Genomic DNA, 24218 nt, shown 5'->3' with positions numbered 1-24218 from the left:
GAGGATAGCGTGGGTGGTAGGGTGGTCTTTCTTTAGGAGCCCCTCTGTTTCCCCTACCGCGTTGGGTGGGTTTGGGGGTAATTTTTTCCCCTTGCTCCTTCTTTGAAATGTGCGGATGGGGCGGGAAGGACGGGGCCCCAATTCAACATCCGGAACCGGATGGCCCAACCGAGCAGAGAGAAGAGCTCGCTCCAAAATTCCGGAAGCGCCCTCAGCAGATGGCTTTCCCATTGCTTTCTTGTCCAGCTGTTCCCCAGATCAGATCTGCGGTGCTGGATGCCCGCTGTGCCCTGGGAAGTGCCCATTTCCTTCCAAAAAAAAAAAACAGCCGGTTCTTCAGCCGGTCTCAAAATAATTTTATTTCAGATTCCTCCTTCCCCCTGAATTTCAATGTTTTAAAAGTTATGCAAACAAAAGAGGGGAAGAAAAAAAAAATCAATTTAGAGTTTCGTTTTTTTTTTTAACGGGAGAGCAAACTCACCAAGATCTCTCTCCCATGGTTGGTCGTGTTCCCGCCGGTTGATCCGGGAGCCTTTTCTTTGGCAAAGAAGGCCTTCCATCCCTCAAAGATGAAGAAGCTGCTTTGCTTGATGCCTTTCTCTGGTCTGGAAGCAGAAAATCTCCCTGTGCTCTTAAGACTTTGCCCTGCCCAAAGTAGCAGGGAGAGGGGCGAAGGTCCTGCCCTTGCAGAGAGCAAAAAGGCTGCCTCCCAACTACGTTTCTTCCCGGCCCGAGAGTCAGGAAACTGAAGAGAAAGACCGGAAGAGCTGTGAGAACCCAACCGATGATGACTGGAGCCCAGCATTGGTGCTCTGCGGCCACCAGAGGCTCCTGGAGAAGTTCAGAGGTGACCAGAGAAGACCAGAGGTGACCAGAGAGGACCTGCCTTCCCGCCTCTTCCCTTTCCATGCGCGGCCACTAAAGGCGAATCTCTGCCCATCCGTCATGGCTTCCCAAGCTGGGGAGAGGAAAAGAGAGACTTTCCATGGTGTCTCGTGGAAACGACTTCTATGGAGTTAAGGACCAGTTAAGGGACAGGGGGTGTCCTTGGGTTGCCCTGAACCTACAGCCCATGAGAAGCAAATGAAAAAGACAAGGAATTGCTCAAGGTATGAAGAGCCAGAGAGGGTCTGGCTTCCAGGTGGACATTCACTGTCAAGACTTGTCTGACTTCTATCTAGCCCCATTTTGTGAAGGGCAGTGCCCCCCCTCCAGTTCTCCTCTCCTTCCCCCACTCAGCCTTCTGCACCAGGAGGGGCAGAGTTCATAATGGGCTCCCTTTCACCAGGAGTAGGCAACCTGTGGCTCTGGAGCCACATGTGGCTCTTTACGGCTCCCTGTTGGCTGATCCCACCACTGGCTGGCCCCTCCCCTCCCTGTCACTCCTCCTATAGCCTGAGAAGGTAAGGGTGATGTTGGGGACCACCCACCTCCAAGTCACACCGGTTGGTAAATTATTGGCTCCCGGGGTTTTCTTTTCTGTGGGAAACGGATCCAAATGGCTCTTTTGAGTGTTTGAGGTTGCAGACCCCTGCCCCACACTGTAGAGATTTACACCTGCAGCCCTTATAAGCAGCCCCCCTCCCACGCAACCCCAGGGTGGAGTTTGCTGTCTACCTCTCAAGCTAAGCCAAATTTTTGCTTAACTCTCAAGCTAAGTCAAATTTTTACCTTTAGCTGGTGTTTGCTGAATAAGCTGCGTACAGTAACTGGGTTTGTACATTGGGCTAATCCGCAAGCCAAGGCTTTTACAAACCACAGTGCGCCACAGAGGCAGCGTTCACGTCGGTGCCTACCTACCCTGGTGTATTACGGTGGCACCCATTGCCACCTCCTGGCTTCATGTGATCCCTTCCCTTGTGGCAGAGTTCTCTGTTTTCCAGACTTTCATTTGCTTAAGTCACAATTCTTATCGGCGGGATGTGGGGTGTGCGGAGGGAATGAAAAGGATGACATGTTTTAAAGACTTTGGAATTGATACAAAGGGACATCCTGTTCCAACTGTGGGCAGCAGAAAAACTTGGACTTGATGGGGTGGAGACATGGAGGTTTTATGAGTTTTGGTAACTTATGGGCTTCATACCCTGAATCACCCCCTGCCTGGGGTGTCCTGTGACTTCCTCCCTTGGGGGGCTTGGAGGAGGCACTTGGAAGCTGCTTGGAAATTATTTGGGGCTCAAATTAAGACGCGGCCGATGTGGACAGATGTGGATTGCCTGTTGAGTTCTTGGTCCAATGGAACAAACCCTTCTCTTTAAGAGGGGTGGTGGTGGGGGAATATATATATCCCAGCTTTTCCAGCTGCTCCGATCGGCACCAATCCAGAATCCATGGGCCGTTCTGTTCCAGAACAGAGCAGTTCCTTGGGGAGTAAGAAGCCGAGTCGTCCTATGTGGTTTCCCCTCCACGAAGCCAGAAACCCCTCGAGGGAAGTTTGAGGCTGAAAACCTCAAAACAGGCACAAAACAAAAACAAAAAACCCAAAAACCTCAATCCGGAAAGTCTGAAGAACTGAGCCTTTAGAACAAAACTCGGAGAAGGAGGACGGAGAAGATGGCCGAAATCAGAGGGACGGATCCGGACCGGCTGCCTGGCGTGCCCGAGTGGCAGTGCGCCGGGTTCTCACCGATGCAGGCGGCGTAGGCCATCACGTGGGGGATGTAGTTCTGCTCGTGGACCCCATGGAGGAGGTGAGCCATGGGGCCCTTGGCGAAGACGGCTACGTCCTCGCCTCCGTGCGTTTCCATGCGCAGCGGCACGGCTGACTGTGCTTGGTAGTTGGCATCGGCTGCGGAGAGAGAGAGAGGGAAGGTGAGTGCCCCGCAGAGGGAGGGAGGAGGGAGGGAGGGAGGAGCAAGACGAAGGAAGGCAGGATATGGAGCCGGTGCCCTTTGGTCTTCGGAGATCAGTCAAGGGAGAAGAGATGCTCTGGCAAACTCTTGGAGCAAAGGTCTTCACGCTTGGCAAGTTTAAGACTTGTGGACTTCCACTCCCAGAATTCCTGAGCTAACATGACCGGAGGAGGAATTCTGGGAGTGGAAGTCCACAAGTCTTAAAGCTGTCAAGTTTGGAGACCCCTACCTTGGAGGGACAAGCATCATGGCTGATCCAGGGGTCCCAAAGTAGGGAGAAATCTGGCCTGGCCTGGCCAAAGAGCCATTGTAGATGTCCCTTTGGAAATGAACAGGGTCTCGCTGATTCCCCCATTCGGTGGAAGGAAGAGGGGGGACCATTGACCGGTACTCACTGAAATTGACCGCAGAGATGTTCTCTCTCTCTCCAGCTATCATCTTGTACCCGGGACCGTTCCCGTACAGGATGGAAGTGAATGGCTTCTTGTCCATGTCGCTCTGCATCGGGGCCAGCCCTAGAGAAAGAGGAAGCCATCGTTACCAAGGCTTCTCCCACAACCTCTTTGAAGCCTTTCTCTATACGGACACGAAAAGATCGCTCCCGGCATTAAGTGGAGCCAGAATTTACTTCCCAGGCCCCTGTCGCCCAGGGAAGGAGGGAGACCCAGTGTTATGGGACCAGCTGGCACCAAGTGGACATGACCCACAAGTTGGGCTGTCCCCCAGGGAACTGCACCCTCTGCCGTCCGAGGGGCATTTCGCTGACCAAGGATTCAAGCATTGACACAGGGTTACAGTGGGCGTCAGTGGACAGAGATGCCACATACCGAAAATGGAGTTGCCACGGGTTGTGTAGCCCCCAAAAGTGAACACGTGGGAGTGGTCTGCGGTCACCACCGTCAGGGTGTCTTCGGAAGAGGTCAGGATGCCAGCCTCGCCAATGGCCCGGTCCATCTCCACCATCTCATGCAGGGCCTGCTTGGCCTTCCCTTCATGGTGCCCGTGGTCAATCCTGCCACCTTCAGAGAACGGAGAGGGTGATCTCCCAGCGTGGTTTCCCCCTCCCCCTCCAGCCCTCTTTGGTCTCTTCCTGCCCCCTGCCCCCCGCCCCAGCGCCTATGGTGCCCCCCTTTCCGTGGCTCACCCTCGACCAGGAGGAAGAATCCGTGGGGGTTCCTCTGGAGAATTCGGATCGCCACCGTCGCCATTTCGGTCAAGGAAGGGTCGGTTTGGTTGTTCCTGTTCAGCTCATACATCATGTCGATGGGCTCGAAGAGACCTGCAGAGAAGAGGGAGGGGACTTGGCAAGAGCTGCCCAGAAGATGCCACGCCGGCATCCACCCCTTTTAAATCCTGAGTCCCTAGCCACGTCTCTCAGAGTTTAAAGAAGATTTATTGGGAGTGGCCATGTCGGCGTTACTTGGATGTAGCCGACTCTGAGACACATTATTCATTTCACCCTTAATCCTGGTCTTCCCCCCACCTGATGTATATTCTCCAATGGGACACATCCATAGCCATGAGTCAACAATCATGCTCTCCAGTAATAATCTTGTGCGCCAGAAGCTTCAGTCGTCTAGAATTATCTAAGGAATGCACTGCTTCCCCCACTCCCTTTCTGCTGGCAACTCTAAAAGACCAGAGGAATATTTTTGAGTTGACAGCCACCCAGGCAACTGAGGGGGTGTGTGTGTTCCACCAGGACCCTTCAGCTGCTGTTTTTCAGCGACTTGCTGTCCTGAGGATGCGCTGCTGTGTGCACAGCTGTATAATCCACACTATAACGGACATTAATACGATTGAGCGAGTCCAGAGGTATTTCCCGAGAAGAGTCCTCCACTCCTCTGCTCGCAATAGAATACCTTATGTCACCAGGCTTGAGATTTTGGACCTGGACAACCTAGAACTACGGTGCCTACAGTCTGACCTCAGCTTAGTACACAAAATTGTCTGCTACAACATCCTGCCTGTCAATTACTGCTTCAGCTTCAACTGCAATAACACACGGGCAAGCAATAGATACAAACTCAAAAGTAAACCGCTCCAAACTCAACTGCAGAAAATACGACTTCAGCAACAGAATGGTCAGTGCCTGGAATCCTCTAACTCCCACTCCTTTAACCTCAAAACTAACCACTATTGACCTCACTCCATTCCTAACAGGTCTGTAAGGGGGTGTGCGTAAGTGCGCCAGCGTGCCTACCGTCCCTGTCCTACTGTTCCCGTTTATTCATACCCATCTATTATCATATACCTGTTTATACTTAATATGTTTATACATTATGTTCATACTTATACTTGTTTCCTCATACATGCTTGACAAACAAAACAAAACAAATAAATAAATGTTCTGGCTGCTCCTGTGAGGGTCTCCAGCCTTGCTCCTTGCCAAGGTGCCAACCCTCAGCTGCCTCTCCTTCTCTTCTTCAAAGCCCCCCAGTGCCCCTCCTTGCAAGAGGAAACGCTCACACGGAGAATAGAACTTTGTAGCAATTAATTATCCCAAAGGCATAAAACGGACTGGCAGAAAAGATCGTTATCCCTTTCACCCATTCAACGAAAACAGGGGAGCGAGCTAGGCGGCTTCTCGGGCCTTTGAATTGCCTGCAAAATTCACCCCACGCTGGAGGGCAAATGACACGCCCAAATTCTTACTCCCCCCCGCTAATTTTGTCCATTTGGGCTTGGAGAGTGAGCGTTGTCCTTTGCTCGTGTGACGGACATCCGGCACCGGGATAAATTCAGCGGCAAGACTGGCCAAGCGAGTCGTGTCAAGAGAGGTCACTCCGGAAGCCGTAGGGGCTCTCGGGGGGAGGGGGGTCTCTGCTAAAGGGGGCCAGGACCCCGAGAGTCCACCTGAGCTCCCACCCATCTGCCCAACTCACCCAAAAGATAGTCGACTTTCGCTGGGTTCAGCTCCATCAGCCCCGCCCGGTTCCATAGATAGAGGGCGTTCTGGGAAGAGAGGAGAGGAGGGGGTTGCTCAGCCGAAGGGTTTTTTTAGAAGTGGGACCCCTGCCCCTTCCCTGACTCCAAGGATGGCCAGGGCAGCCCACAAAGGGGGCTGTGGCTCAGGCCGAAGGGAGGCTCCCCTGAGATAATCTGGCGATCCTCAGTGGATCCCTCGCTGAGTGAGCCCAGGAGAAGGAAGAGTGTGGGGTCCTCGGTGCTCTCGCAGACATTTCATTCTCCAAACTAGGTAACATCATCAGTGGGAGGAGGAGGAGGAGGAGGAGAAGGAGGCGGTGGTAGAGGTGGAGGAAAAGGACTGTGGGCTCCTTGGTGCTCTCTGAGCTTGGTTGTTTTCTTGCAATGTTTCATTACCAAACTAGGAAGCACCATCAGTGCTAGAAGGGAATGGGGTTGTGGTGGAGGAGGAAGAGGAAGAGGAAGAGGAGGAGGAGGAGGAGGAGGAGGAGAAGGAGAAGAAGGAAGAAGGAAGAAGGAAGAAGGAAGAAGAAGAAGAAGAAGAAGAAGAAGAAGAAGAAGAAGAAGAAGAAGAAGAAGAAGAAGCTCTAAGCTTGTTGTTTTCTCGGAGATATTTCATTACCCAAACTAGGTAACATTATCAGGAGGAGGAGGAGGAGGAGGGGGACAGACAGCCGCCTGTCTCCTGAATTTTCTCCTGGGTGGATCTGATGCCCAGGAGGAACCCGAACTAGAATTCGCCCCGGGGCAAGCCACCTCCTCTCTTCCCAGCCCCTACCTCCGTGATCGTGATCAGAAACCACTTTGCTGAACTGGCCGGCTTTGCCTCCTCACCTTGTCTTTGGGCTTGGCGTCCTGCCACTCCTGGACCAGGTTCCTGTTGTCCAGCCGGGTCCCCTTGTACTTCTCCTCCTCCGGGTACTCCACATCGCTCGTGTTCTTGGGGAACATGTATTTCCGGCCTCCTCCCATGATGACCTGAGTGGAGGAGACGAGAGGGTAGCTGGCGGCCAAGTGCCCAGGCCAGTTAAGGCAGACCCCCTCCCCACCTCAAGCCTGCAGGCTAGAGAGAGAGAGAGACCCTCGGGGTCGGGGGCACAGCATCATGGAGAGGAGAGAGGACGGCCAGAGACAAGGGGATCCAAGATGCGAAGGCTTCCCTGTGATGGCACGGCGAGGCCTCCATCACCTCTGATGTTGGCCCGGCCAGACCGCTTACCCAGCCAGGGATTTGGCAGAAGCTGCAGGAAAGAGGCCAAGAGCAATTTGAGGCAACCTAAACGCTGCCCAAGGGCTGGGTTGGCGCCTTCAGGCTCCTTCCCCAAACGAAGAGGATTTTAATTCAGCTGGGCAAGCATCTGAGGCGGCCTTGATGGAAAACCTATTTATTTGACCACAATCCCTTTCTGCTGGCTGTTCCAGTCTCCTCTTCGGATTTAGAGTCTTAGAAGGTGAATCACGAAACTGCAGCAGCAGCAGCAGCGAAATAATCATAATAATTACACACCGAGAGATCTATATTAAATAGAATTGGCTGCCTAAGGTATAATTATTTCCAGCCTCGGAACAAAGTTAAAATTATATATTAAAAAAAAAAAAGCCCCTATTAAGCTACTTAAATAACAGATTTAGTTCTCCTTTTCTCCGGAAGGATTTGTTTTCAAACGGAAAGACGCACCTATTTATTTACCCCAGAAAAAATGTCGTGCCCGATGCCAGGGGGCTGACGTTGGCACCGGTGCAGGCACGGCCATTGGCCAGCCGGCCTCAACCCACAGGGCAGCTGCACGGCGGACTCGAGGGGCACCTGGTGCCAAGGGCTCTGTGGAGAAGAGTTGCAGCACCTGGAAACAGCTGGGATGGCCAGATGTGCGCCCTGGCTGAGCCAAGCCTTGGGACCGGAAGGTAGCTCCTTCGGGGCCTCCTGGCATTTCCCCCGCCAAGGCCGCCTTCCCATGCCAGCCAAGGGTTTCACAACCAGGGCAAGAAGTGAGACTTCTGCTCATGGGAAGGCGACAGATTCTGGGAACGGCCCTCAACCAGGAACCGGCCTCTGGGATAAAGATAAAGGTTATATGCTAGTCATTCCGGCTCTAGGGGGCGGTGCTCATCTCCATTACAAAGCCGAAGAAGAGCCAGCGCTGTCCGAAGACGTCTCCGTGGTCATGTGGCCGGCGAGACTAAAGGCGCACGGAGCGCTGCTTTCCCTTCCCACCAAAGGTGGTCCCTATTTTTCTACTTGCATTTTCTTTTTACATGCTTTCGAACTGCTCGGTTGGCAGAAGCTGGGACAAGGAACGGGAGCTCGCTCCGTTCCGCGGCGCTAAGGATTCGAACCGCCAAACTGCCGGCCTTCTTTTCTGATCAACAAGCTCAGCGTCTTAGCCGCTGAGGCACCGCGTCTCTTCTGTCCCCTCTGGGATAATCCAGGATAATTCCTTCCGAGAATTCCTGCTTCATGTTCCAATGAGCGTCCGCATCCCAGGTGCCTTTCGCCCCATCTTCTTCTTCCCTCTCCTGCCATCGGCTTCTCCTTCCGTGCTCCTGGTGTGGATTGATGCACCGAGCAGCCCTCCACCTGCTTTCTGCACCTGATGGTCGGTCGTTTTATGGAATTCCAGATGTTCTTTGGGGCCTGCCAGCTGCAGGGATCAGCCAAGCAACTTTTCCTCTTCTGGGGTGTGTGTGTGTGTGTGAGGGCAACTTTCCTTGAAACGAAGGAAGCCGTTTGGAAACAAAAAGGCGCAGGGCTCCTATTGAGACACCCCAAATGCCACGAAGTACCGCTTGGTTCCTCTTGCAACGTGCCACCTGCTCCAGTAAAGCGAGGAAGGAGGGTCGTCAGTCCTCTGAACCTGGCAGCCCTCCTGGGAAAGCTGCGTTCAGGCTGGGCCTCTTGAGGCCAGGCTTCATGACCTCTTGAGACTCCTGTTTCTGCTAAACCCAGCCCTGGTCCACTTCTTGGGAAATGGGTGGCCATCCTAGGTGTGTCCACAGTTCCAAAGAACATCACTTTTTGGAAGTGATGTTCTTCCAAACATCCCAGGAAGAAGCTCTTGCCAGCTTGGAGACTGGAAAAAACTGGGAGGCTTCAAAATCCCCGGGTTAAAAAATAATAATTGTTCTGAACCTCAGGATGAGAGCAGGATGAGATCTCTGGAGTGCACACAAATGCACTCAAACAAGGAGATATTGTTCCAGTTGTCTACTTTGGCTTGAGACAATAAGATTTCATTTCAGGCACATTTGAAACTCATTAAAGTTAACAACCGTTGCCAGTCACAAAAGCTTGTTTTAATAACGGTTTTATGCCATAAGTTCAGGTTCCATCACGTGCGGGAATCAATTTATGCAGTGGATTAAGGCCGAGGTCCTTAACGGTTTTTGCACATTGTTCGTATGTTTAGACTCTAAACTTTAGAGGATGCTGCACCTTTTCAAGGATGGCCGAAGGTGATTTGCTGATTCTTTGGTGAACTTCAGTTTTTTCTCTCTTCCTTCTTCCCTTTTCTCTGGGCTGGGAAGTGTGCTTGAATCAAAATGATCTGGGCTAGGAGGCATCAAAAGGAAGAAAATCCGAGCTGCCATCACGCCTCATGATTTAAACCACCAGCAGCAGAATCAAAGGCGAAGAATTACTCATGCTGAGATTGGGAAATGTCATAAATCCAGAGGAGGGGGATTTTTCCAGGAACACCCGTGTTCTTACTTCATTGCCAGAGATGGCTTTTCAAGCCATTAATAAGCAATTTTGCAACCTGTAATTGAGAGTGTTTTTCCTTTAAAAAAAAAACAAAAGCCGAGCTTTTGTTAATGTCTGTGGTCTGCCGCATGCTCATATATCAACTCCGTGTTTATAATAGAGTTGGGGAATTGAAAAGCCCAGAGTTGGACTGGACAAAGCAGCGCAAAGAAAGGAGAAGAGACCAACGGGAGGACAGTGCTGTCCCCCCCCCCCCAATGGGGAGGGGGGAGAATGGGTGGGGGTGTTCTGGGCATGGGAACTATCCACGGCTGCCAAGATGACTCAGCCCCCTGAATTCTGCCTCTTTCTTTGCCAATTTTCTTTCCTCATCAGTCGGCCTTGACTGGACTGGAGGACTTTTAATTTTCAAGGAATTTAAGGAGTTGCACTTCAAGATGAGACAGTTCTGAAGACAGGGAACCAAGCTTCCTGTCTTCTCAAGAAAGCGAGCCAAGCTTCTTGTACTGGAAGTGCTCTTCGCTCAACTGAAGTCTCCTTGTGGGTCATCAAGAGGCATGTGGTCTCCCCCTCCTTGCAAACCTCTTTCCCACGCTTTCTTTCATCACCCCAGGGCCCGGCGTGCCTTATGGAGGGCAGCCATCTCAGTTCCGAGCCTCAATTGAAGACACCCATCTTAGAAGAAGGTCGAAATGCTGGCCCAGAAAGATGTTCCTGGCCGTGATCCAAGAGACAAGGACGCACATCCTCCCTTAAAACAGACCAGTGGGTTACATTCTTTGGAGAGATGGCTTGACCGGGGATGGTATTCTACCGGTTCAGCTCGGTTCGGCTGAACTGGTAGCTCCGAGGATTATCTGGGAATGGACCTGTTGTCTCTGACGATCAGCTGCTGGGCCCTCCTGCTGGCCCCGGCTCTGTTCTGACCTTTATTTCCTGTTTTTGAAGCTCAGCTGCTCTGCACGGCACAGCCGATTGCCGCACGGCAGCTGTGGAAGACACAGGGAGAGTACAGAAGGTCGGAAGCAAACCCTCTGCAGCGCGCAAAGCGTGCATTTGGTGCACGGGCACAAGCGCAAAGCGCACCCACCAAGCCACGCACACCGAACCGGTGTGGGGGGCAAAAATGTGAATGCCACCACTGGGCTTGACTGGTGAAAGTGGGCAAGATGGAGGCCAACCAAGACCAGGATTTGGAAAGGAGGCAGAGAAGGAGGAAAATCCAACTTAGAAGATCCAGAAGTCGTCGGGTGGAACCGAGATCCAGCGTTTCGCTCTCTGGGTTTGTTGTTGTTTGTTTTGCTTGACAGAGGATCAACAGGTGAGGGGAAGCCTCCATCCCATTCCCAGCTCTTGGGTTCAAAAGGCAGCAAAGCGGGCCCAGGCCCCGATCCTGAAGGGGCTTCTTGGTCTGCTCACCATCCTTGCTGCTGGATGGAAACCCGACGTAGAGAAAGGAGGGACCTCCCATGGCTCAAACCTGACTCATCGCCCGTCTCCTTTTACCTGGACGAGTCCTGAGGGTCTCCCTGGGTGGGGCCCTTCATCCAGGGAGCCACCCAAGGAGGAGAAACGGCACTTTGGACCTACCCAAAGTCTACGGCTGTTCGCTTGCAGCTCCCCTCCCCTGACCGGCTTCTCCGGCCTCTCCCTCTGGACTCACCTCGATGTCCGGGATGTTTTCAAACAGCTGGTGGGCAATGTCTTTGCATCCTTGCTGGAGCGCTTCCGGGGGCATCTCGTTGTCCGAATACCAGTCCCGGTCGGCCGAGTGCGCGTAAGCAGCACTCGGCGTGGCGTGGTTGACACGGGTGGTGGTGACAATGCCCACAGATTTGCCTGCCACCGGAGGAAGAAAAGGTACATTAATCACTGCCACCAAGGGGGGTATTGGGACTCCTGGGCACAAAGGCCCGCCTGGGCATAGTGCCAACCTTTTCCTTGGCTACTCGGCTAAATCAACTACTTCTCTGCGAAGGGCTCAGCCTTTCCCAAAGTTTATCAACTTGGCTGAACTGTTGGTTTTTTTTTTTTAATTCTTAGCTAAACTTTGTCCTGTAGGTCGTCTCTCTCCGCTGCACTCCACGCCCATGGAAAGAACAATGGGGCCCTATCCTCTGCTTACCCTCCTCCACTCTCCCACCCCCTCGCCCCCTGCCTGTGGAAGCTGGAGTGCGGGGAAAAAACACCCTGACATTTATTGTGGTTACTGATTTTGAGTCTCCATTAAATTAAACCCTGAAGTAGAACAGCTGTGCACAACCTGGTCAGTGGGAAGTTGCTTAACCTTTGAATGCCAGTTAGTTAATAAGTCCCTGATGGGCATTTAACTAAAGATTTAATGTTTATCTCGCCTCTGAAATTTGGCTGTTTAGAGGGCACACAATCCTATTTAAAAAGGATATAAAAAAAACACCAAACAAAAGCAGTGACCGAAATATTCCTGGCTGCTTTACCAGCAAGGAAAGCGAGAGCTTTCCTTGTTTGATTTTCGTAGCCTTGAGGAATTTTCTTGGTCCAGGAAGCCATGATCTCCGCAGTTTGCTGGTCTGTGGTTTAGCGTCCTGTGGACCCCTCCCCATGGTTAACAGACCGCGGTTGTCGTGCCTTAATGCCGCGTGCTAGTGCATCCAGGGTTGGCTTATTCAGCAAGCACATTTTTTTTTTAGCAACAGGTAAGCCTTTGCTGTTTTCATTCCAGCATCGGAGGTGCTAAACTTTCTCCCGGGCATATGATCTATTTTCTGCAAATCTTAACGCTTAGTTGGGGGGGAAAAAGGCCCCCTTCCTGATTTCATTTTATCGAACGCCTCCAAAGGTATCTGTGCAGACCAGAAGAGAAGCCTCTATCACCAGCCACGTGAAGCAATTCCTCTGAAGAAATCTCATTGCTAGGAATACATTAATTTCCTTCCCTGCTCAGCTGGGGTGTACCATTCACCCGTGTGGATTTCATGGGCATCTCAGCGTATATCACACCCCTCGTACTCATCCTTGGTTGCTTCCCTTTGGACAATTACTTCCATTCCAGCCTTTACTGGAAGCTATTAAACAACAGCCTTTCCGACTCCGGCTGCTAATCTGGGATTCTCCTGGCCACCCTAAAAGTCTCCCCGCTATTTTCACTGCTTCTGCAGTCATGCTCGTCCTTTCCGATCCTGACACCTGATTGGTTTCCCCTTGCAAAGCTTGGGTCTCTTCACTTCAGAGTTAGATGGTGGTTAACCACAGGAGCAGCCTTGAGAACCGAGAGCTGCAGGGCAAGGAGCCGAGTGCGGAAGAGCAGCCATACGGGGCTGAGACAAGCGTGCAGAAGCACCTGTTCCTCCACGTCCTCTTGTGGGCTGGGATTTCCCCACCTTCCCCAGCGAGGCGGTGGGGTTGAACCTCAGCCCTTCCTGTCCAGGGCCACTTCCGCCAACAGGGGACGGATCCATCGCGCAAGCTCAGACGCCACCGAGCAAGGGTGCAAGGTCACGTACCACACATCGCCACCTCCTCCCCAGTCCCACGTTCAGTGCCATCCTCCTCACCCCTCTAGAGGAAGGTCAAGTTTTCTATCCTTCCTTTCAGTTTCTGGACTCATTCCAGAGTCGGTTTCCCAATTTACGAGAAACCTTGCAAGTTGGGCAAGTTGGATTTTTCCCACTGGGGGAAGCACCCAAGGCTGCTCGCAGACCAGACCAACTCTCTTCCGCCGTCTGTCTGCCGGTATCCTTCACCAACCGATTGGATTCTGGTTTGCCTAAACCACATTTCACTACAAGCCAGCTGACAGAGAGAAGCGGACGTGGCACTGAAATTGTGGGTGCCGACTTGGCTCTCAGTCCCTCCTGGGATGTCTGGACAAAGGCATCTGCTTCCAAGCCCACTTTTATCAAACAAGGTTGGACCTTACGGTGCCAAAGGCATCGGGGCTGTTCAGGCACCCCCTTTCCCCCCAAACCATCATCCACTCGCTTCCTTGCAGCCTTTTGTCATCTCTGGCTCTCTAGCTACAAAGCACGGGTTGTGTACGTGAAACCCTTTGCACAACGCTCCTCCGTGCCTTAGCCTTATTTGCCACTTCTTGGTGATTTCCAAACACACCCGGGCAGGCACTCCTTTGCACGGGCGAAAACAGCTTCCCGAGATGGCTTATGGTCACCTTTAAGGAAGAGCCTTAAACCACGAGGCCTTTTTCACAACAGAGCCCAGCACGTTCTACAGACCCGTGAGAAGCACCTTGGGTCAGGAATATAAACATGATAGGGGCCAGTTTCCACATCCCGCTTCCTGCTCAGCTGGCAGCGCCACCTCATCTTGAGGAAAGACAAGCCCAGCAATTGCAAAAGCTAATTGTTTATCAGACACCTTTTTGGCTGCCAGCCATCTTGGGAGCCTTCCGAGCACCGCCCAACGTCAAACTCTGAAGCCTTCGCACGACTTTAAGTTCACGACTTTCTCAAGACCTCCCAACACTCATACTCCTCAGGAGGGAGCTTGTGTGGAACCCCAGACCACCCATCCCAGGCTCTCCGCCGCCCACCTCACACCCACCTAGATGGTCTCACCTGCTGCTTTCGCCCACTTGAGTATGGAGGTCACTTCGTTGCCGGCTGTCGTGTTGCATTGGGACCGTGTCACGGCTGCGCTGACTCCCACGGTGCCTTCATTGGCCTTCACACCACATAAGAAAGCGGTGGCAGTGCCTGCACTGTCCGGCACCTGCGCATTGGTGTTGTAGGTCTGCCAGAAAGAAAGAAAGAAAAAAGAAAGAAAGAAAGAAAGAAGAAAGAAAGAAAGAAAGAAAGAAAGACAGGAAGGAAGGAAGGAAGGAAGGAAGGAAAGAAAGAAAGAAAGAAAGAAAGAAAGAAAGAAAGAAAGAAAGAAAGAAAGAAAGAAAGAAAGAAAGAAAGAAAGAAAGAAAGAATTGTAAAATGCTAGGCGATTCACCCTGTAGGAACTGCTGCTTCCCACCATGGATGTACCAACAGCCTGGGGTGGGATTCAGCCGGTTCAGACTGGTTCAGGAGAACTGGTAGTTCTGGTGATCAGTTAGCCCCACCCACCTGTCCCTCCCCTAGTCCAGTGGTCACCAACCAGTGGGCCTGGGACCACTGGTCTGCGAGAAAATTTTGGTGGTCCACAGAGAAATGTCACCCCCAAAGCAATTAATCCAGGCTACATGGGAACATAAGGCTGCGCCGCCCACATGGCACATGGGAACACAAGGCTTGCATCGCTTGCATTGCGAACAACACGAGGTAGTGAGGGGAAGGGGGAAAGGGTGGAGGGGGTAATTTGCCCCACACGCCCCACACGCCTTGCCTGGCCACCGGGCTGCTTCTCTCTTCTGCTTTTGGCTGCACACAAGGAAAGCAGCCAAAGTCTTTCTTTCTCTCCCCCAAACTCTGCCAGAAATGAGTCTTTGGGACCCTGCAAGGCCTCCTGCTCCAAGAGGTTGAGCCGGCATGACATGTCTCACAAAGACTCATTTCTGGCGGAGTTTGGGGAGAGACAGAAAGACTCCTGCTGCTTCTGCTGCTTTCCTTGCAAGAAGCCAAAAGTCTCTCTCTCTCTCCCCCTGAGAACAGAGCTGGAGATGGTATCCTGCGATCCCAAATAAAGAATGATTGATTGGTAGGAAAACAGGGTGGGAAATTTTCCTGCAGACATTTTTGGGGATTTTCCCAGGGTCTCTGATCCGCCGGATTTAAAATGATGAGTTTGGTGGTCCCTGAGGTCCAAATGGTTGGCGACCCCTCCCCTACTCTGTCCTTTATTTCCATGTGTTTGCAGTCCAGCTGATTCGCCCGGCACAGCGGATTGCCGCATGAATCGGCTGTTTTATGCACCGGCGCTGCAGCAGAAGGTCGGTTTGAGAGCTGAAAACGGGCGATTTTGAAACGCTGCGCGAACGCACAAGGCACACGTTTCGTGCATGTGCACACAGAGCTTTGCGCTCACTGAACCAGTTGTTACACCAGCTGAATCCCACCACTGCCAAAAGCCTTGGGGATACAGCTCTGGGTGCCAGCTTTATGGCTACCCACTTGGTTCCGAGCCTCTCCCCTCCTCGGGCGAACAGCCATCGACAAGTTTAATTTCTCCGATTGGGTGCAGCTCATTTCATCGCCCATTTAAGCTGGCTGCCTACACTCGCGAGCGAATGGCCGAGCTACGAACATGTCTGAACTCAGGCCTAGAACCCAGTGTCTCAGAATTTTTAACAAAAGATGGATATCAATCTCCTCTCCATTCCTGTTTGTGGGACTTTTTGTGTGGACCAGAGGCAATGAAGTTGGCAAGGCCGCGGTTGCACAACGTTCCTCCTTTTGAGCAAGCAAGCGTGGCTCGTCCATTGTGATAACCTCAGGTTTTAAATGTCTGCAGGGAAGGAAAGCCAAAATCGGAGGTGGGATGTTTGTCCGGGGAAGGAGGATTGTTCTACCTCTGCTCTCCTGGTGAGCTTTTCCATTTCCATAATCCCATCCCCCCAAAAAAGGGATTTTGAGCCATCGAGGGAAGTTGTGTGACTCTTCCCAGAGATCAGCTAGAGGCAGCCTGGTTGTGATCACTTAGGCAAGAAAAACCAAAAGTGCACCTATAGATTGGGTGAAACCAGGCTTGATAGCAGGAACTGTGAGAGGGACCTTGGAGTCTTAGTGGACAACCAGCTAAATATGAGCCAACAGTGTGTGGCGACAGCCAAAAAAAACATTGCAATCCTAAATTGCATTAACAAAGGTATACAGTCAAGATCATGTGAGGTACTAATACCACTCTATAAAGCCTTAGTAACACCTAGAGTACTGCATCCACTTTTGGTCACCACACTATTAAAAAAGATGTTGAGACTCTGGAAAGGGTGCAGAGAAGAGCAACCAGGATGATGGGGGACTGGAGGCTAAAACATACGATGAATGGTTGCAGGAACTGGGCCTGGTTAGTCTAGGGAAGAAAAGGACCAGGGGAGACATGATATTTGAGGGGCTGCCCCAGAGAGGAGGAAGGGGTCAAGCTATTTTCCAAAGCCCCGAAGGCCAGACAAGGAAGAATGGATGGAAACTGATCAGGAGAGATTCAACCTGGAAATAAGGAGGAATTTTCTGACAGGGAGAGCAACCAACCCATGGAACAGAAGTTGCCTTCGGAAGTTGTGGGAGCTTCATCATTGGAGGCTTTCAAGAAGAGACTGGACTGCCCTCTGTCAGAAATGGTGTAGGGTCTCCCGCTTGGGCAGGGGGTTGGACTAGATGACCTACAAGGTCCCTTCCAGCTCTGTTAATCGGTTAAGCCTGCAGCCTTGGGTCTGGCTTCCCAGCCTCTGTCTCTCTCTCTCTCTCTCCCTCCCTCCCTCCCTCCCCACCCCTCTCTCTCTTGCCTCTGAGGACCAGGCTGTCATCTGCTCAAGCACCTGTTTTAGGAGACAAGAAGGAACTGGGAGAAGCTGCTCGGAGAGGCTCCCATGGAACTAAGGTGTGATGTTTGGTCTTTTAATCCAGACCAGCCAGTCTTAAGCATGTGACGGCAGAGGAACAGGTTCCTGGGTAGATTTGTGGGCGCGGACCTTGTGCCCTTTTGCTCCGTGACACAGCGGCACCCTCCTCTCTTTGTCTACCAAGGTGTCTTTGGTGCGTTTTGCGGGAAGCCGCCTTTGGTTCCTTCGGGCTGCAGAAGTTTGGCATCTTGTGCCCGTGGTGCTTCCTGGTGATTTGCCTTCCTGTCCCCAAAACCACCCCTTGGCAGTCAGGTGTCTCTCTGGGTGTGTGTGGTTGTTTTCCACTTAGGGAAGTTAATTGCCTGCACCGTGACATGAGCTAACCTCGGGTTTCCCGCTGTCCTGCCAGCCTCTCCCTCTGGGCCGGGGTCCGTATGCGTCACCTGGAGCCTTGCCAGGTTTCCCCGGAACGAGTGAGGCACGAGGTTTTCAACTCTTCCTCTTTCGGCTTCCCTAACTTCTCCACCCAGCCTGAAGAAAGACGGGGCCTTCCTTACCTTAGACAGGGCCACAAACGGAAAGCGGTCCATTTCCAAGATGGTTTCTTCCCCAGTTCTTTGCTGCAGCTGTCCCTTCAGGATGCGAGCGGCCGTCACCGTGGAGATGCCCATCCCTGGCACAGAGGAGAGCCTGGGTGAGTAGCTGACCCCAACAGTTAAAAACAGATTCCCCCACTGCTGTCCCTGGAGCTGCCTCAGTTTCCCCATCCAGCCACGGCCAACGTGGCAGCCCAGGAGCCTCAGGGTCTCCTCCCAAAGGCCAGCCGAGAAACGCAGCCGTGACGTTCCTCGAGAACTTTTTAACTCCCCAAAATGTCCTCCAATGCCAGTCTGCTTGGTTGGGGGTGGCATCCGCCTGACGGGCAATTCCGCAAGCTGCGTTGAAGGCTTTCTCAGCCCAGCCCACCTCACAGGGAGGAAGAACTACGCCCGTTGCCTCAAGTTATTTATAAAAAGGCAAAGGTAAAAGGTTCCCCTCGCACATCCGTGCCAGTCGTTTCCTGCTCTAGGGGGGGCGGGGCAGTGCTCATCTCCGTCACAAAGCCGAAGAGCCAGCGCTGTCTGAAGACGTCTCCGTGGTCACGTGGCCGGCAGGACTACATGCCCAAAAGGGCTCCCTATTTTTACCTTCCCACCAAAGGCCTCCCTATTTTTCTGCTTGCATTTTTTAACGTGCTTTCGAACTGCTCGGTTGGCAGAAGCTGAGGCCAGGAACGGGAGCTCGCTCCCTTACGCGGCGCTAGGGATTCAAACCGCCAACCTTTTCTGATCGACAAGCTCCGCGTCTTAGCCACTGAGCCACCCCGTCCCAAGTTATTTATAAAAAATAAGAAAAGCAGAATACATTAAAAAAAAAAGTTTAGGAAAGTTTCTCTTGGAGGACCCTTCTCTTTTTCTGGGGGGCTTCCTCCCCCCCTCCCGTTCTTTCACACGTCTTCCCCTCCCCGCACCCACTCAGTTGCAGCTGGTCAAAGAGGAGGAGAATTAGCGTGTCTACTTCATGACCTTCCGCGCGCAGCTCCCCAGTGAGTTGAACGAAGGGACGGCCGAGGGCGAAAGGGTTAGGGATCGCCCTTCTCGGGCTGGCCTGTGACCGAGGAGAATGGGGGAGACCCAGACCCCGCCCTCCTGCAGTACCCACCGTCTCCAAGGAAGAGGATGATGTTCTTGGCCACGTTGGTGTTCAGCTTTTGGAGGGTCAGCGCTCTCTTCAGTGTCTCCTGGGCCTGGAGCCTCCAGAACCGGGGGTCCTTCTCCTTCTCTGCATTGGGGAGGAGGAAGTGGGCAATAGCACCCCAATACCTGTGTCTCTGGTAAGATATATACACACACACACTCACACACACACCACATACACAGGGCTTCTGCTTAGCACCTTCTGTGGTGGCCCGCCAGCAGCCAGCGGACTTGGACAGTGAGGAGGTTGGGGAGGAACATGGGCCTGTCCTGGAGTCTGACGAGGAAGGCTCTGCATCAGAGGCAGAGATGGGGCCAGGGCCGTCCAACAGTTCGGAGTCGGAGATCAGTGGGGAACAGTTCGGAGTCGGAGATCAGTGGGGAAGAAGAGCAGCTGGAGCCTGTTCCGAGTGTGAGCATGCACAGAGCTGCCAGGAGAAGGGAAGTCAAGGAACAAGGGTCGACTCGGGAGTAAAGGCTCAGGTGGACAGGGAATGGCCCCTCCCAAAGGGTATAAAGAAGAGCAAAAGGGGAAAGGTGTTTGCAGGAGACAATTCGTTTGTTTAATTAGGGTGAAGATTTGTTCGTGACTCTCGGAGACTCCTTGCCAAGTATTTTCTGCTACAGGGTTGAGCTTGGAAGCTATCGGCCTGGCAACTCCCCAAGCCCGATAAGGTCTGCGGTTGCACTTCAACCTTGAAAGATTGTTTGCCGGGACTTTGCTGGATGTGAACGAGAGGAATTCACAGTAGCCTAAATAAAAGGGGTTCTGTCGGGACGTGGAGCCTGCTCGGTGATTTGGTGAAGCCCAGGTCAGAACTCCCTCCTTCCCCACGCCTGGCACCCGAGCATCCCAGCCAGCCTCCTCCCTTACCTGGGACCACGAAGGAGAGGTAGGCCTGTGCCAAGAAGGGGACCAGCAGCAGCAGGGGCTTCATTGTCAGGACTCGGGGAACCAGCACAGGAAAAGCCTCTGGATCCTGCAAGGAGCACAGGGACATCCCCATCAGCCACAGGGCCAGCCACAAGCGATTGGCGCCATCCCTTCAACATGAGCTAGGAGTGTACGGCGGCAGCCCCAAAAAAGGGTAACACAATCCTTGGTTGTATAAACAGGAGGCACAGAATCAAAATCACGTTGAAGTGTTAGTGCCCCATTAGAAATCCTTAGTAAGGCCACACCTGGAATGCCACACCCAGTTTTGGTTACCAAAAAAAAGAGACGTTAAGACTTTAGGAAAAAGTGCAGAGAAGAGCAACTAAGAGAATTAAAGGCCTGGAGAACAAAACGTGAATGGTTGCAGGATTTGGGTATGGCCAATCTAGAGAAAAGAAGGACTAAGGGGGACATGGGAGCACTATTCCAGTATTTGAGGGGCTGCCACATCTCTGATAATACTGATTTGCAAACTAGGGCATTCAAGACCTTTGCTAGACCAATACTTGAATACAGCTCTGCTATCTGGAATCCGCACTGTATATCAGACATAAATTGAGCGAGTCCAGAAGTATTTTACCAGAACAGTACTACACTCCTCTGTCCGCAACAGAACACCCTACACCACCACACTTGAGATTCTAGGCTTAGACAACCTTGAACTACGCCAGCTAAGATTGGACTTAAGCATAGTACATAAAGTCATATGTTACAACAACTTACCACTTAATGAATATTTCAGCTTTAACTGCAACAACACAAGAGCACACAACAGATATAAACTCAAAGTAAACCACTTCAAACTTGATTGCAGGAAGTGGTCAATATTTGGAATTCACTACCTGATTCTGTTGTCACCTGCTCAAGCTCCCACTCCTTTATCCTCAAACTAACCTTCACCCCATTCCTAAGAGGTCTGTAAGGGGCGGGCATAAGTGCACCATCTTTTAAGAAAGACTGGACAGCCACTGGTCTGAAATGGGATAGGGTCTCCTGGTGGAGCAGGGGGTTGGACTAGAAGACCTCCAAGGTCCCTTCCAACTCTTAATTCCGATCGATAGCAATAGCTGCGGGGGCCACAAGGGAAGCGTGGGCAAGCCTGCAGGACCTTGAGACTTTCAAGGAGAGATTGGACTGCCCCCCTGTCAGAAATGGTGCAGGGTCTCGCACTTGGGCGGGGAGGGTTGGACTAGATGACCTACAAGGTCCCTTCCGACTCTGTTCACCTGTTCAATCTGTTAAATCTGATCGCCCTCTATTGGAAAAGCTGCAAGAGAAGAAAATCACGCCTGTCTTCCTGCCTGGCTCTGCTGCTCCCCCTTCTGCCACCCCCCCATATCTGTAGCAGCAGAATTCCTTGGCGGGAGAAGATTGCAGGCTTGGGTGGCTGGCAGCCCCGCTCCTGCCCTGGGCTGCCTTGCGGTGCCAGCTCGGCTTCCTGTGTGTTGCCTCACGGGGAGCGTTTCCTTGAAGGGTGGAGGGGGGGGTGTCGGGTGCTGCAACAGCCGCCTCCTGGGGAGCAATCTCGCTTCAGCCTCCAGGAAGAGGGCAGCCATTCATCCGCGTGCAAGCGTGCAAGCTTGGAGCTGAAGAAAGGGTGGCGGAACGGTGTGTGTGTGTGTGTGTGTGTGCGTGCGCGCGCTTTAGAGCCTTTGGACCTCCTCTCCTCTTCACTTAGACTTTTGAGCTTATTTTTGGAGCCCATCGAAGAAGGGCGGATCTGGACGAGCTGAGAAGCCCATGGAGCCGTCCCTGTTTGCATGGGGGACACGCCAGAGAGGTCAAAGTCGTAATCTGGATTGGAAATCTCTAAAATATATATATATATATATTATTATTTTAAAAAAAACCAGTTCGGTCAGCCGCCTCCATGTTTGTCCAGCTCAAAAGAGACTCGAATTCCTTCTTGGTCCAAGATTCAAGAGTGATAAGGGGACTTGACCTTTTTGGCAAAGCAAAAACTTCCTCCAAGTTGGCGTCTTTGGGACGCGTTGGGCTCTTTAAGACCTGGCGGAGCCAACGCAAGGCCGAGCCAGTGCAGACGAGAGGGCAAAACAGGTGCCCCCAACTGGACCGAGAGCCGAGGGTGAGGCCTGGACAGCCTCGGTTGGAAGAACCGGCGCTCTAGGCAATTTCGGCCAACCGGACCTGCAGTTGCAGCCTCCCTTGAGGAAAACGTTCCAACGAAGAGAGAGAGTTCGGTGTTCCACTCACCCAGCGCTTCCTCTCTCACCACCGCGACTGATTTCTCCTCCTGCAAATCTCCTTTTGGCGCCTCTGGCTGTCTCCAGAGGGGGGGTCTTTGCCCAAGGGAGAAGCGGCCTCTGTCCCAGCCCCTTCCCTGCAAAATCTTCTCCGGGGGACTCCCGGGCTCCCCCACGAAGCCACCTGCGTGTGGGGCAAAGCGGCTTTCCTCCCCTCCACCTCACCCTCCCGTAAGCCTCTCTTTGCTGCCACTAATTCCCTGGGATTATTCCCCTGAGCGCCGGTTGAATCCATCAAATGCGCTTAAGAGAAGCCGGGAGCCTTTGGCAGGCAGGCAGGCCTGAAGCCAACTCCCTCCACCACCCACCCACCGCCCACCCCAGCAAAGAAAGAGCCGGAAGGAGGCCCCTTGGCCACTGGCTGGAGCAGCTGCTGCCTCTGCCTATACGCAGCTTCAGAAAGTGGGGGGTGTGTGTGTTCTTCTGCAAGGCAGAGATGGAGATTTTGGAAAGAAAGCCTGCTTGCCATCCTGCCTGGCCGGGCGCCTTTGCCCTGGTTGTCCAAAGAGGCAGCCCGCAGCAGAGGCTCTCTCCCAGCCGGCGGCCTTCAGGACCTCCAGCTTGGGGGGCTTTCCTGCAACAGGGAACAGGACAATCCTCCCCCCCATTCAACACAGAGGGAGCTGCGGTGGACACCCTGAAACCGACCCCGACCCCCTCGCCGGACAGCGGAGGAAACCCCACGGCCAACGTGCCACCCTGTTGGAGAAGAAGAAACATCCGCCATGCGCTTGGCACCTCTGCCTCCCTGTCCCCTTGCCCTCCCTGGCAAGGCGGCCTTGTACGAGACCCACTCGGGGCAGGGCCGGTCCGTTGGCGAAGGGAGCCCTTCTGAGAAAGTGCCAGCCGTGGCTGTAGGCACGGAGCGACCCAGGCGACATGGCGCCTGCCCCAGGGAGGGGGTATTGTTTGGGTTGGGGGAACCAGGAGTCGAAAGAGCAGAGGGGGAAGAAGGGGGAAATAAGCAGCCGGAGGAAGGCGGATTTAATGGGCCCCTTTGGTTGAGCTCTCTTTGCCCCTTGGTGTCTCTCCTGTAATCCCTTTAGGGATGGTCCTGGTGGGGAGGGGAGGGAGAGGGGTTCTTACTGCTCTGGGGGTGCGGCCGTAGCTCAGCTCAAGAGAGAGCCTGAGGTTTTCTTTTCGGCTTCCCGGCAACGCTCCCGGCCCGCAAACGAGGCGCAACAGGCTGGCCTGGGATTGTGCATCGGGGGAACCCCGCACTCTCGGCACGCTGGGATGAATCTGCAACAGGTGTGGTGTCAGGGACTTGCCGGTCTTGTGAGTGGCATTTGGCAAGGCTGGGTAACCCGTCTTGGGCAAACGGGTGAATCTCTCTCGGCTTCTTCCTGGGTGGGTGGGTGGGTGGGTGGGGATCCACGGTGCCCTTCGGCCCCCTCCCCTGCTCTCTGCCACCCTTCCTCACCCCAGGTAAGACGTCGCTTTTAGGGTTGCACACCTGCCCCGCGCCTCCCTGCCGGCAGTGGCTGGCAGACTCCCCTTCAATGGGACACTCAATTCAGTCCCGCCCCTCTCACCACAGGGGGGGGGGGGCGGGGGGTTGGCCTGGATCATCCAGGCAGTTTGTGGAGGACAAAGCCCTCGCCGCCCGGCCAAGGGAGCTGCTGGCTGTGGCAAACTTGCCTGGAGTTGCCCGGGAGCCTTGCTCCCTCTTGCCTGGCACTGACTCTGGATGCCAGCCATGGACAGCTCTGTCCCCAAAGCAACCCCCCCCAAACTGGGGCTTCTCTGGGGAGAGCAGAGTCCTCAGCTGGGGGGGAAGGGGGTGTCCCAAGAGCCTCACTTCCCTGACCCCAACTCAGCCTTGCCAAGGGATTCAGGGGAGCCCTGACCCCAAATCTGACGAGCTATGCAGCTTGGGGGGGGGAAACAGCCCCGTTGCTTTCCACTCTCTTTCTCCCTGTCCTGTGGCGATCGTGGTCTTCCTCGCGGGGCCGGTGTGGGCGAGGGTGGCCCTAGGGAGGCATCTTTTGGCGCCGCTGAGCCTCGTGGGGGGAGGGAGGTGAAGTAGGAAAAAAGGGTCCCCCTCCCCACGACGCACGCGATCCCTTCCCCGGGGGGGGCTGGGGGATGCGCTTCCTCGGAGCCCGCCTGGTGCTGACCCGCTTCGCCCTGGAAGTTGCCCATCGTTCGGGTCTTGCGAGGGCGGGAGCGAGCGAAGATCGTCGGGACGGCGGGGGGGAGGGGAGGGGAGGGCGAGCGGGGGTCCCTCTGCCTCACCTGCCTCTCGGCGCGTCTTCCTCCTGCGCTCCGGCCCCGTCTGACTCCCGGGCACGCTGCAGGGCCCGGCGGGGCTTTTTAAAGCGAGAGGCAGCGGAGGGAGGCGGGGAAGGGGAGGGGGAAGGCGCCCCCCCCCG

General features: G+C 53.7%; 1 protein-coding gene across 1 annotated transcript; it reads right to left on the bottom strand.

Annotated features, from left to right (window-relative positions):
• Positions 1-335: 335 nt before the first annotated feature.
• ALPL (alkaline phosphatase, biomineralization associated) lies at positions 336-24206 on the bottom strand. The gene is made up of 12 exons (XM_087944780.1): positions 24082-24206; positions 19517-19622; positions 18608-18727; positions 17464-17579; positions 14037-14211; positions 11147-11322; positions 6615-6758; positions 5738-5807; positions 3997-4131; positions 3680-3871; positions 3248-3367; positions 336-2788 (listed from the first exon to the last, which is right to left on the bottom strand). The coding sequence occupies exons 2-12, from the start codon at positions 19578-19580 to the stop codon at positions 2520-2522; spliced, it is 1581 nt and encodes a 526-aa protein (XP_087800906.1). The 5' UTR covers positions 19581-19622; positions 24082-24206; the 3' UTR covers positions 336-2519.
• Between the last annotated feature and the right edge of the window lie 12 nt (positions 24207-24218).

The sequence above is a fragment of the Notechis scutatus genome, chromosome 16 (genome assembly GCF_049901735.1).
Source record: "Notechis scutatus isolate UNSWTSFEM ecotype Mainland chromosome 16, rNotScu1.2, whole genome shotgun sequence".
NCBI classification, from domain to species: domain Eukaryota; kingdom Metazoa; phylum Chordata; class Lepidosauria; order Squamata; family Elapidae; genus Notechis; species Notechis scutatus.
This window is presented reverse-complemented; position numbering and strand designations above follow the sequence as displayed.

What these genes read in the sequence shown, in the direction of transcription:
- ALPL (XM_087944780.1), bottom strand. Translation starts at nt 19,580, where the DNA reads ATGAAGCCCCTGCTGCTGCTGGTCCCCTTCTTGGCACAGGCCTACCTC. An exon ending in CGTTTGTGGCCCTGTCTAAG is followed by an intron (nt 14,212 to 17,463) that starts GTAAGGAAGGCC and finishes TCTTTCTGGCAG; the next exon opens with ACCTACAACACCAATGCGCA. An exon ending in ATTCTTCCTCCTGGTCGAGG is followed by an intron (nt 3,872 to 3,996) that starts GTGAGCCACGGA and finishes CGTTCTCTGAAG; the next exon opens with GTGGCAGGATTGACCACGGG.